We start from the raw sequence: 14,178 nt of genomic DNA on the forward strand, positions 1-14,178 counted from the left end.
GATTGTCACCAAAACAATTTAGATGGGCTTTGTATTTTCGATGATTCAACTTCCAATTAAAATATACCGGGGGGCAAGAACTTCTTAGCCAATGCCCTCTCCCACAAACCACAGTATCATAATAAAATGGAGGATTTAGTGCAGGCTATCATCCCGCCCCACAGCCTAGGGTGCTAACCACTCAACAGGCTGCACCGGCACCAAACTTCTATGCCCAGGGGGAGGACTTCTCCAGAGCAATCAAAGCAGCACTCCCAATGGACCAGTGGTTTCAAGAAAATCAAATATTATTAACACAGCGAGAGGGCTTTGCCTGGAAGGGGTCAAGGTTATATGTATCAAGTGGGGTACGGGTGGCACAACGTTCTCTCGGCTTGAGGAATTTGGGTTCCTCAAGACTCTACATTTAGTAAATTGCCAGTTCTGATGGCCCCACATGAGAAGGGACATAGAGGAATATGTAAGGAGTTGTGTTGTTTGCACTACCATGAAGGCCCGGCCTGGCCAGCCTCCTGGACTTTTACAGGTGGCAGATCCAATTTGGCCATGGGAACAGTTAGCCATGGACTTCATCGTAGATTTACCGGACAGCCAAGGGACAAGGTCATTTGGACGATAATAGACCTGTTCTCCAAGTAGGCTCATTTTGTAGCATGTACTGGCCTTCCCATTACCAATGTATATAGACTCCATGGCATCCCCAAAAGGATAATTTCAGACAAGGGAGTGCAATTCACTGCCTGGTTCTGGGGTAGATTCGTGGCAATGGTGGGGTCTTCACAGGAGCTTAGTACAGCCTTTCACCCCGCGACAAATGGTGCTGCGGAGAGAGCAAACGCAATGGTGGAGTGCTACTTATCTCCAGTACCAACAGACTGATTGGGCTGAACTCCTTCCCTTTGCAGAGATTGCATATAACAATGCAGTGCACAAAAGTACGGGGTTTACCCCATTTCATGTGGCTACAGGGCAGGAGTTCATCCCAATTCCGGAGTATCCTCAGGTGCACCCAGATGTTACGACCTCGCAGGAGTGGATAGCCTGGATGCAAAAGGTTTGGAAAGTGGTGAGGGATGCGTTATGTCACTCTTTTGCCACATATAAAAAGAGTGCCAATAAAAGGAGGAAGGTGCAAGGACCTTTCCATCTAGGCCAGAGGGTATACCTCTCCACCAGTGTTCCCTCTAAGGTGCACGCCTTAGGAAACACCGCGCAGCAGTTTCCAAGTGCCGCGCATGATTTTCAATGTTACACTTCCTGTTAGATGAGAGGCCACTCTCCGCTCCCGGTGCTAACTTTTGCGCTCCTGGGCTTTCTTTGCATAATGGTTGGAGTCCCTGCCGATTCTGCTCCAAGCTGCGGAACATCCAAGCTGATTTATTTCACAGAAGTTACACCTCTCCACTCTCGGGGCGGAGGCAGGGAAAGTTTTGCTCTGTGGTTGGTTGTGCAGCCAGACTTAGGCGGCGGGGAGAGAAAGCGGGCATCTTCCGCCCTCTCTTGCTTACACTTGCCGGTTCCCAGGACAATCTAGAGCTAGCAGGGAACGAGCGATGGCTGTTGGCTCCCATTCGGATTGGATTGAGCCCACCCCCTCCTGGCAGAGGCTTCACTTCACTGAAGTGGGGAAGCTAATTAACCGGCCACTTTGGGGGGTTCCAGCTGGCTTTCGGGGCACAGTGGTATGGGGCACCGGGCAGAGAAGGAGCCTCTTTTCCTGTTCCTCTTGGTGTTGGTGGGTGAATCTTGGGGAGGGAGGAGGAAAAGTGGCTGCAGAAAGGGATAATGAACTGAGGCGGAGGGGGAGATTTTAGTGGGTGTGAGATCATGCTTTTTGCAAGACGGAGGGTGACGGTCTGGAGCCCTCAATAAAGTAGTAAACAATAAACACCCCCTGTCCCCTCCCTCCTTAGCAATGAATTAAAAACATTTATCTTGAGTTTTCACATTTCAGTAAAACGGTAAAAAAAATGGGTATTTGCAACGGCTCCTTTAAGAGGTGCATGTAATTATTGTGAACTTTCCAGTTGAAAGATTTTTAGGCGAGGGGGAGGGAATGTTATCTTTTTTGTTCCTGCTGTGTTTTGGGGAATGTCTCCCCCAGTATGGAATACTCAGTTTTTGCGCACAACATGCAAAATACTAATTACTATCAATTACTTAAATGTCTTTTAAAAGCATAATCACTTACTCTATTTATTTGCCAAATGCAAATAGTTGCAAGATATACTGAGTGTCAAGAAAAATATTGAAATTAGGAGATACAAGCAACAATAATAGTTTTAGAATAATTGGTCATCCTCTGCTAAACCTAGCAGATATAAATATGAACTGTTATTCATAAATACTAGGAAAATGTCCTTTCATGAAAAAATACTTTTTCAGTTAACTCTGCCTGGCATTAGTTGGGGGAACAGAAATATTAGTTGGCCAATTCTTAAAGAGAGCACCACAAAGAACTTAAAAGATTTTTAAGAGAGCTGGGTTTTTCATTTACATTATATGTATGAACAGAATTAACACAAATTGCAGATACCAATCAAAAATAAAGAAAAAAAGGATGAAATAATGCTCATTTTTAAAAACTCAATGAAAATAAAAACAATATACCAAGAAGGTGGCATACTGGTTGTGATTTGATCTCTTCAGGGGATCCCGGGGATTCCCTATACAAGTATTTTAATATTGCAGACTTGCAGTATTATAAGTCATACTGATATTATAGAACACTTTAATTAAGCGGGTCCCTTGAATAAACATAACTTTGAGTTTCAAATAACACTGATTTCGTTGTTGTCTTAGGTGACATCTGTGAAAAAAATTCAGGTGCTCAGGCATGAAAATGTACCGCTCAAACACTATACTTTTCCGCTCACACTGAAAAAAAATTAGAGGGAACATTGCTCTCCACTAAATATCTCAGGCTACCATTGCCATATAAAAATCTTGGGCCCAAATTTCTTGGGCCTTTCCCAATTGTGCAAGTTATTAACCCAGACACAGTGCAGCTAAGACTCCCTCCTCTACTGGGGAAAACACATCCAGTCTTCCACTGCAGCCTGCTCCGATCAGTTCAGGCATCTGATATCAGAGGAGACCCGCCAGCCCCGGTTACTGTAGATGGGGAACAGCACTATGTAATGCAAGATATACTAGATACCAGGTGGCACAGGGGACGGGTACAATACCTTGTGTTATGGAAAGGTTATCCCCTGTTGGAGGCAACATGGGTTCATAGCAAGGACTGCAGGGCACCCACCTGATAGCGAGATTCCACCGCAGACATCCCACAAAACCAGGGGGAAGGGGTCCTTCGACTCCTAACTGACTGTAATTTGTAGCTCCCCAAATGCTGTCTCCGTGATGGGGGGGCTGCATGTCAGCTCCGGCCAACCCAGAAGCCTGGAGCTGCCATTCAGGTGAAAAACCTGGGCCAGCTGCCAAGAGTCACCAGGCTTAACTCCTACACAAACAGCTGAGTAAATCTACAAAACTAGTGACAACAATCCATGATTAATTGCTGGGTGGTGTTTGTTTTGGGTTACGAGGGTATGGGTGTGTGCACACACGAGGTGCAGGTTATCCTAATTACTAAATAACAATAAAAGGTGGTGGGGAGCACCGGGTGGCAGCTCTGACAATTTATTCATTGCCTTAGTAATGTTCCTTGTTCCGAAGGAAGAATACAAACTGCATTTCAAACCATTCCTGTGTTTGGCTGTTTTCATTACCCTTTGGAACCTGACATATTTACTGACAAAAATTATTTAAAACTACCTATTTCTATGTGGCAAAAATATGTAAACCAATAGGATTATCAATTTGTTTAAAGGGGAAATTAAAAGGGATAGTAATCAAGCATGAGTGTGAAAGGTTCTTTTCCGATTGTGTGGAAAATAGATCACATTTTAGGTCATATTTATCCAGAAATATCAAAGATTCAAAAGGTTTCACAAACTTTTGAATGTGTCCTTTAATATTACTGTCAGAGAGAAAAAAGAACACATAAAAATGTTGTTTTTGGTTAAAGAACTGTATGTGTGTTATTTCTATTTCGCAATGTATGTATCACTATTACTGCTACTTTTGTGTTTTTTAATTAAAAAGCAACAAAAAATAAAAAGGATAAAAATAAATTCAAAATTTAAGAACTCACATTTTTTATCAATCTTAACCTCAATAGTAGAAAGTTTTTATTAGAAATAAATACTTTATAAAATAACTGAAATACTTAAAATACAGAATTTAGAAGGAATCAAAAGTATTTGCAGCTTGATAGTGTAAAAAATAAAAATTAAACAATTCAAAAACCAGAAATGCAACAATACATCTTTTTTAAGTACTGTGATAAGTACATGGTAACTTCCTTATTTGGAATATAATCTTTTCAATACTATACAGAATTTTAATCACAAATTTAAACTTTTAAAAGTTTTCTAATACAGGTAGTCCTCGACTTACAACAGTTATCTTAGTGACCATCCAAAGATACAAAGGCACTGAAAAAAATGACACGACCATTTTTCATACTTATGACTATTGCAGCATCCTCGTGATCATGTGATTTACATTTATAAGCTTGACAACTGACTCCCATTTATGATGGTTGCAGTGTTCCAGGATCATGTGATTACCTTTTGCAACCTTGTGACAAGCAAAGTCACTGGGGAAACCAGATTCAATTAACAATCTTATTATTAATTTAACAACTGCAGTGATTCATTTAAGAAATATTGCAGGAAAAGTAAAATGGGACAAAACTCACTTAACAAATTTCTTACCTAGCAACAGAAAAGTTAGGCTCAATTGTTGAGCCTAACATTTATGTTATAAATTGAGGACTATCTGTATAGCAAATATTTTGGCATTGTATTGCAATAAATAGTAAGATATTGTGTAGTGCTCCCTCTTCTACCAATTGTATCAAACATTCAAAAGGTTTCACAAATTTTCAAGTATCACTGTGTAAATGAGTCCTTAATATATTTAAACTCAAAAACAGGCAGAGCTGGGTAGTTGGAAGAATATCAAGATCTGTCAGTAAATACCACAGAAATGTATCTAGCAGTAGTAGATACTAGTTATCTGACCAAAGTGTATATCAAAGGGAGACGAAGGCTGCACAAGTGGCAGGCTGGCATGCACATGCTGTGCACAGCTCCTCACAAGAGAAGCCTGTGGGGTGATGTTTGTGCAAGTGGAGCTGCGCATGTGAATACACGCACTGGCCCTCCTCTCATGGCCCTTCCAAATAGGCCACAACCTGATAGCGGGCTGTGGCCCAGGGCTTGGGGGACTTCCGTGCTAAAACTTGATTGATTGATTGAGTCCCTTCTCACAAAATTCCTGAATGCTTTAACAAGCCTGTTTTGTAAATCCAATGCAGGAAAATTATTCACATCACTCTCTTGGTTTGTTATGTGTATATCCATTTTAATTATTAAGACTTCATCAACTTTCTTCATATTCTTCAATGAATCCAATATTAAACTATTTTGCTTCATCAGTTAATTGAATTGATTGAAGATTGGAAACAACTCACCCAGTGTTTTCAGACTTGTCCAAAGGTCAAGCATTTAAGAACCTCCAAAGGTTCTTATATAGCTAAAAAAACAGTTAACAAGCAATTTAGGAAAATGAATAGAAAAGGGAGTGTGTGAACACTGATCCACTAGTCTTAAAGCATTGACTGTGGTTTGAGCAAGATGGCTATTTCCTTATTCCCCCAGAGCTCTAAAATGTGGGCTGTTGTCTTATACTTTTCTCATGAGCAGCAACTGTCTGTGGGTGAGGCCAAGTCTCTGCTTGTCTAGAGAAATATTATAAAGAACCAGTTTACTAGCTGGCTCTTCATTCTGCTGCAGTTATCGGCTCCACTTTTAGCTGAGCCATTTTCAGTTCACCATTTCTTAACTGGAATTTTTATGAACATTTCCCTTATTATTTCTATGACAAAACTACAGCATTTTTGCACAAAACATGGATTGAAGAATTAGTTATGAAATCAGCTAGACAACAAAAGATAACAAAAGAATTGCTATGGCTTATAGTAAATTCTATGATAATAAGAGCTTTAAGAAATACATTTCTCTAGCTCTCCCTAAATTGTTTTTTTTTCCTGGAAACGTATTTTTAACTTCATTGAAAATCATTTTTTATTATGTTGATGCATTATTATTTGCAGCCTCCATTATTTGCAGCCTCAGAGATTATTCTCACTGCTGTTTAATTGATACATAAGTTAGCATGGTGACTCTGGTTTTAAGATGTTGGGCTTATGGACTGGGGAACCAGCAGTTCAAGTTCGAGATCCAAGCACAACATAATGAAGTGAGCTGCCATCCTCACCCCAGCTTCTGTTACCTAGAAGTTTGAAAGCGTGCAAATGCAAGTAGATAAATAGGCACCATTTTAGTGGGAAGATAACAGCACTTTGTTAATCATACTGGCCACATGACCCAGAAATGTCTTTGGACAATGCTAGTTCAATGGCCTTGAAACAGAGATGAGCACTCCCTGTAGTTGGCAATGACTAGTGGACTAAAAACCATAGTGATTCCTTTTTTTAATCTAAATGATGTGCACTTTAGAAAGTCATAGATTTTATAAATGTGAAATAATTTGCAGCAAGGATGTCAATTTATAAATTATTTCATTAGAATAATTTTGCATTTTCATCTTTTCCAATTTAGTTTGTTTCCTTTTTAACATTTTTTCAAGTTATGTAAGCATTAAATATAGAAATTATATAAGAAAAAACCCATATTTTGACCATGTCATTACGAAACTAATTTTTATTAGTTTTATTATTTACTTAATAGGAAATCTGCATTTTATCTTTACATTTTTGTCTCTGTCTGTCTCTCTCTCTCACGCTGTCTCTCTCTGTCTCTGTATGTGCGTGCCTGTGTGTGTCCACATACCTACTAAATACCTACTAATGTATCACACATGCTTATTACATGAGAATATAAATAAATAATTAAATACATCCCAAACGTTATATTTTAAAAGCTTTTATAAGAAAGGCAGGTTATAAATCTAACAAATAGATGAATAAAGGTTTACCAATAAATCTTTAAAGACTGATGTACCTGTAATAGAGCAGGTAATTAATTTGTTGGACTCACAAGTACAGCACTGTAGATTTTAGCGGCACCCATAAAAATGCAAAGGAGTATGGGGCCTATAATGGCTCCTTCTAATCCTAGGTAATATGTTCCACCAGCTATTGCAAGTCCTGTCAGATAAGGATGACCTCCTCTGCAATCAAATAATAAATGAAATTACTGCAATATCATTTAAAAACCATCAGTGGAAAGCTGATTTTATATGCTAATCATCAAAAGGCACAAAAAGCAGGAAGTTAATATCTTATCGCAAGCAAAGATATTTCTCTGCAGACACAAAAACATGTCTTGTACAGAAAAGAGAAAAATAGAGTTTGAAACATGGTAAAGGGTCTACATAAGTAATGTTGAAGAAAATCATGAATATTTAAGCCATTCTCTCCAGGGATATTCTTTCCACTCCACACATTAACTATCTATGCTGTCTTTTGTTGTGTAGAAGAACTTCGTACAGTTTATAAATTTTCTATTTCCTGAAAATAACCTAATCCATAACTACTGTATGATTTTGAAAATGATCACATCTTTAAGAGTGGCATCCATGCTTATTTTCTTTTAACATTATGAATAATAAAGATGCCAGTATTAATAATATAAACAATTCATCTAGATATTTCTGGACACTGATCTGTTATAGAACTTTTTTAGCACAGTAAACAAAAAAATTAAAATATTTACCCAGATATATCCAAATAGATTGCTGTATCTACAAAGTAAGTTGGCAATAGATGACAAATGAAGAGAAGCATAGCTTTATATTCTTTTCCTTGAACAAGCCAAAGATCTAGAACTGCAGGTGTAGATGCCCAGTATGTTCCCAAAAATGGAACTACTCCAAGTATAGCAGCTAAAGCTAAAAAGAGATGAATTTGGAGTTAGAAAGGAAATGTAACATTTGCAATTAATTATTTAGGAATTTAATTCCACAAGTACTTTGTAACTTTGTATTCATACCAATACTTAAATTCAAAGGGAACTTAAATAGAATATAAGAAAGCAAGATAAAAGAGTTTATAATTAATTTGCTTATAAAACAAAATAGCAGCTAGCACATCTTGAATTTCAATGCTACTGGATCAGGAATCAAGAATTAAGACATAATAACCTGGTACATTACATGAGAAATAGTTATAATGATAGAAGTAACAAAACACTACTACTGTGTTTCCCCCAAAATAAGACAGGGTCTTATTTTCTTTTGACCTCCAAAATAAGCACTTGGTCTTATTTTCGGGGAGGTCTTATTTTTGAGGTGCAGGAGGTGGCGAGCATGGTCACCTCATGACTGCTGCTATGTTGCAATATTTTTGGGGAGGGCTTATTTTTGGGGAAGGGCTTATTTTAACACATGCGCTCAAAAGCCCGTATGGGCTTATTAACTGGAGAGGTCTTATTTTTGAGGAAACAGGGTATAAGTTGAATTAGACTATCATAATTTGTATTCAAGGCAGCACCAGAACAAGAATTGTTATGATGAAAATCTCTTGCCCATTCTTCTCCTTTGCAAATCCTTGTGCTTTTGGGTGCTTTTTCAGTTAGAGCAGTAGTCTCCAAACTACAGCCCCTGGGCTACATCATTTTTCATTTTTTTTTTCATTTCATTTCCCTTTATTTGTATGCCGCCCTTTTCCCTGGGGGGACTCAGGGCGGGTCACAGTTCAAAAAAAGGGGGGGGGAGGACAAACAATTTCCAACATACAAACAATACAACATATTAAAAAACACAACAGCCACACAAATTCGAGTGGGGTTAGAGTCTTAACCCCAGGCCAGCCGGGACAGCCAGATCTTTAGGGCGGCGCGGAAGGACTGGAGGGTGGTGAGGGTCCGAATCTCCACAGGGAGTTCGTTCCAGAGGGTCGGAGCAGCCACCGAGAAGGCTCTCCTCCGGGTAGTTGCCAGTCTACACTGGCTAGATGATGGAATTCGGAGGAGGCCTAATCTATGCGATCGTATCGGTCTAGTGGAGGTAATTGGCAGTAGGCGGTCTCTCAAGTACCCAGGTCCAATACCATGAAGGGCTTTGTAGGTGATAAGTAGCACCTTGAATCGCACCCGGAGATCAACAGGTAGCCAGTGCAGCTCGCGGAGGATAGGTGTTACATGGGTGAACCGAGGTGCACCCACGGTCGCTCGCGCGGCCGCATTCTGGACCAGCTGAAGTCGCCGAATGCTCTTCAAGGGCAGCCCCATGTAGAGCACATTGCAGTATTCCAGCCTAGAGGTCACAAGGGCATGAGTGACTGTTGTGAGGGCCTTCCGGTTCAGGTAGGGACGCAACTGGTGCACCAGGCGAACCTGGGCAAATGCCCCCCCGGTCACAGCTGACAAATGATGTTCGAAAGTCAGCTGTGGGTCCAGGAGGACTCCCAAGTTGCGAACCCTGTCTGAGGGGCGTACAATTTGACCCCCCAGCCTGAGAGATGGAACACTTGGCCAATTCGCGGGAGGGAAACACAGCAGCCACTCGGTCTTTTCTGGATTGAGAAAAGGGGAACTCAACTGCCAGCTCGGCTATCGACTCGAGGAGCGAGGGGAGGGCTGCTGCAACGCAGTTAGGAGGCAGGTACGTTAGCAGCAGACCCACTTGACCCTTGAGGTCCAACTTCACCAGCAGGGACTCACACCCGACAAGCTCTGGAGCAGGGATCCTACGAGGTGCTAGAGACTCTCGGATAACAATGGCCACACCCCCACCCCTTCTCTGAGCTCTCGGCTGATGGAGCACCTGAAAACCCTCTGGGCACATCTCTACGAGGGGGACTCCTCCCTCCGGGCCCAGCCAGGTCTCAGTAATACATGCCAGGTCTGCCCTCTCGTCTAAAATTAAGTCCCGAACGAGAGGAGCTTTATGAACTACAGACCTGGCATTTAGCGACAGCAGCCTGAGGCCAGGGTCCTGATTACTCACACCACCTGGCCTTGGAGTGGGACTCATAGGGCCGGAAGGAGGGATCTCTGTGACGTAGCGAGCCCTCCTTCCCCGGTAATGGCCTGCCCTAAAGTCCCCGCCATAATCTAATCATCAAACCCTCTGGAAGGATCCTTCCTTTCACCAGTTCATCCCATGTACTATGCTCCAATCCTTTCCAAACAGCAGAGGAAAAGAAAGCAGGGTTGTATTCACTATTACTGTTTGGAAAGGAAGGTAGGAATTTTTCTATTTCTCTAATGCTGGGGTTGTGAGCCAACTGGATGGTTGCTGGATGAGGAAGGGGAAAGCACCATCCTCTTTAATATTTGCACCAATAGGGCAGATTCTCATTAAATGTAAATTTGTAAAATTTAGGTAAATAAAATTTATTGACAAAAAGAATAGCTCTCTTTTCTCATTTGCAATTATTAATTTATTATGAATGAAGGAAAGCTTGTAAGAGTAAACCTTGGGCCTGGTGACCTATCAAGATTGTATTAATTTATTATTTCTTCAGAGCATTTGCTAATGTTTGATATTTTTCTTGTATCATTTGTCTATGGCATCATATCTTCATAGTTGTCACTTTCTCTTTTGCTGCTGTTATGAATCATAGAACATTGAGAAAAATAAAACACATTCAATTACATTTTATTCGCTCAATTATAAATGATTTCCCCCCCCTCAAATATTTGCAAAATGTCCAATGTTGTCCTAAGACTGAAAAGTTTGGGAGCTCACCCAAGTTAAAAATCCTCAAAAAATTCTGAAATACGACTCAACTCTAGAAGGGTCAGCTAGCAACTATGACAGAAATAAGATATTTCCTCCATTTTAAAAGCTGATGAAATGTTTGGTCACATTTCATATATGAGATTGGACAGCCTTTTGTCTGGAATGTTATAGAATCACCTGCTTTATCAGGATGTTGGAGTAGAAGACCTCTAAGATCCCTTCAAACTCTGTTATTCTGTAATTCTATATTTTTCCACCCAGATGGTACAAATGCTGGCATTGAGTCTAGACTTTCTTAGTTGAACTTCCCTTCTACTAGTAAGATTTATTTTATGGCAACCTTGTATCACTGAGTTATCACATTCCTTTTGACATACATATCAAGGGGATAAAGAGGTTTAATTACATTGATAGATGCTAAACTATAATTAAATTAAAAAGGAGATAATCAGAAAATGGAAGAAATTGCTAGGAAATTCTACAAAATTAGAATTGCTATTACAATCCTTTACATTTAAAATTACAATTACAATTAAGAAACCTGAAGAGAGTGGATCAAACCAACATGATGAATTAGATCTCAATAAGTTTAGAGGTGTAGAACATTTCTTAGAAAAATAAACACGTTTCTGACATAAGCACTCTTGATTCTCTCCTAGTGAGGAAGCTTGCAAGGACCTAATGCTGGTGCTGCAGGCAATGAATTCAGTGCTAACCCTTTGCTGTGCTCTTCTCTGATGTTGTCTGTCTTGGGGAGACCTGACACTTGGCAGGGATGCTCCATGCCTGAAAAAGAGGATCTTCTCCCTTAGGATTTGAATATTACACTAAAGTTCAGATAAAATGTCAAAACCTACCAAAATGGAGCATGATCTTTAGATATTAACATAAACATAAACATTCAGCGCTTTTTTGTTCTTACCTGAGGGTATGAAGACAATGTTTATACCAAAGATGGTATGAGTCAGCCAGGTATATAGGCCATAAAATCCAGCCATTTTGAGAGATGCATCAAATACCCCTCTGAAAGAATGTAAAAGCCATGTAAATTCTATGTCAGGCTGCAATATTAATGTTTACTTAGATAATAAGTAAGATAAGAGCTGTGGTGGTGCAGTGACTAGAATGCAATACTGCAGGCTACTTCTGCTAACTACCAGCTGCCAGCAGTTCGGCAGTTCTAGTCTCACTGGCTCATCATTGGCTCAGCTTTCCATCCTTCCGAGGTCGGTAAAATGAGAACCCAGATTGTTGGGGCAAATATGTTGACTCTGTAAAACCGCTTAGAAAGAGCTGTAAACCACTGGTGATGTGGTTTATGTCTAAGTGCTAGTGCTATTGCTAATAAAAAAGTACTTATCAATTTCTTCCATTTAAAAGCTATTTGCTATAAATTTGCTTAAGAATAAAAATAAACCCACTGTGAGAGAAAAAGAGTTCTTGTTAAAGAACTTTTCATGTTTTTTTTTCTTTTTGACAATGCATGCATAAATATATCCTGGAAAAGATAATAAAAAAACAGATCTGTGAATATCTAGAAACAAATAAAGTTATAACTAGTAACCAGCATAGATTTGTTAAAAACAGGTCATGCCAAACCAATCTTATTTCATTGTTTGATAAAGTGACTAAATTAGTAGACCAGCGAAATGCTGTGAACATAGTTCACAGGCTATTAAAACCAGGCTATTAAAACCTGGCTATTCCGGCAGGCCTGGGGCTGTTGACCTCTCGACTGAGGTCCAGCCCCGATTAGACTGGGTGCATGATGTGTTTCTTTTAATCCACTCTTCTGTTTGTTTTTAACCCTTCTCTTAAAATTTTATTTTCTGTAAGCTGCCCGGAGTCTTTCGGGATTGAGCGGCCTATAAATTTAATAAATCCAATCCAATCCAATAGTATATTTAAGATTTTGGTAAGGCATTCAACGAAGTAGACCACAACCTACTTCTTGGTAAGCTGGACAAATGTAGAATAGACAACATCACCACAGATTTGTAGCTGGCTGACAAACTGTACTAAAAGAGTAGTTCTTAATAGTACTACATAAACATGGAGGGAAGTAAGCAGTGGAGCACCACAAGGTTTTATCTTAGATTCAGTATTCTTCAATATCTTAATAAATGATTTAGATGAGGAATAGAAGGGGAACTCATCAAATTTGCAGGTGACACTAAGATCGCAGGAATAGCCAACTTCTCACAAGACAAGCTCAGGATCCCAAAAAATCTTAACAGACTTGAACAATGAATTTTATTGTACAACAAAATGAATTTTAATGTGGAGAAAAGCAAAATTTTACATTTAGGTAGAAAAAACCAAAGGTATGAGTACAGATTAGGTGGGACCTGGCTCAAAAACAGTAACTATGATTGGGATCTTGGAGTCCTAGTGGATGATCACTTAAACATGTGGCAGCAGTATGTGGCAGCAGCCAAAAAAAACCTAATATAATCCTTGGTTATATAAACAGAGGCATAGAATCAAAATCACGTAAAATATTAGTATCACTTTATAAATCCTTAGGAAGACCACACCTGAAATACTGCATCCAGTTTGTCACCACAATACAAAAAAGATTTTGAGACTTTGGAAAAAATGCTAAGAACTAAGATGATTAAAGGCTTGAAGACTAAAACATATGAAGAACAGTTGCAGGATTTGGGTTTGGCTAGTCTAAAGAAAAGAAGGTCTAGGGGGAACACAATAGTAGTACTCCAGTTTTTGAGAGGTTACCCTAAGAGAAGAGAGTCAATTTATTTTCCAAAGCACCAGAAAGGAGGACAAGAAACAATTGATGGAAAGTAATCAAGGAAAGAAACAACTTGGAATTAAGGAGAAACTTTCTAACAGTGAGAACAATTAATCAGTGGAAAAGCTTGCCTTCAGAAATCATGGGGGCTTTATCACTGGAGGTTTTAAGAAGAGATTGGACAGTCACTTGTCTGAAATAGTATAGGGCAGTGATGGTGAACCTTTTTCTTACGGCGTGCCAAAAATGCTCGTGTGCGTGCTATTGTGCATGCAGACGTACCAATACCAATTAAATCTTCCCCGCCCACCTGTGCGTGCGACTCCGTGCCTGCACATGACTCCTCCCCAGACTCTGGAGGCTATTCTGAAGCTTGGGAGGGTGAAAATGCCCTCCCCTGCCCCCTCCCCCCCGAATCTGGAAATGGATCATTTCTGAACTTCCAGGCTCCAGGGAAGCCTCTGGAGACTGGAGAGGGGGAAAAACAGCCCCAATGGGCCAACCACAAGTTCATTCCCGAACTTCCAGTTTGGCCATTGGGGTGGTTTTTTGTTCTCCCCAGCCTCTGGAGGCTTCCCTGAAGCCTGGGGAGGGTGAAAAAAATGAAGGTTTTAAAGGTTTTTTTTAGGAAGAGACTGGACAGTCAC

General features: G+C 40.0%; 1 protein-coding gene across 2 annotated transcripts in view; it reads right to left on the bottom strand.

Annotated features, from left to right (window-relative positions):
• Positions 1-5,379: 5,379 nt before the first annotated feature.
• TMEM245 (transmembrane protein 245) overlaps positions 5,380-14,178 on the bottom strand; it is a 37,958-nt gene continuing 29,159 nt past the window's right edge. Inside the window, exons 14-17 of one of the 2 annotated variants that reach the window (XM_014071064.2) lie at positions 11,702-11,802; positions 7,809-7,983; positions 7,095-7,263; positions 5,380-5,604 (exon numbers count right to left, since the gene is read on the bottom strand). In XM_014071064.2, the coding sequence (XP_013926539.2) occupies positions 7,113-7,263; positions 7,809-7,983; positions 11,702-11,802 (427 nt within the window). In that variant the 3' untranslated portion in view covers positions 5,380-5,604; positions 7,095-7,112. Of the gene's footprint in view, positions 7,264-7,808; positions 7,984-11,701; positions 11,803-14,178 lie in introns of both variants that reach the window. The other variant, XM_014071063.2, reaches the window with a different exon arrangement.

The sequence above is a fragment of the Thamnophis sirtalis genome, unplaced genomic scaffold, assembly GCF_051295495.1.
Source record: "Thamnophis sirtalis isolate CommonGarterSnake01/CBP01778 unplaced genomic scaffold, rThaSir2_p1.2 scaffold_4, whole genome shotgun sequence".
In the NCBI taxonomy this organism is placed as follows: domain Eukaryota; kingdom Metazoa; phylum Chordata; class Lepidosauria; order Squamata; family Natricidae; genus Thamnophis; species Thamnophis sirtalis.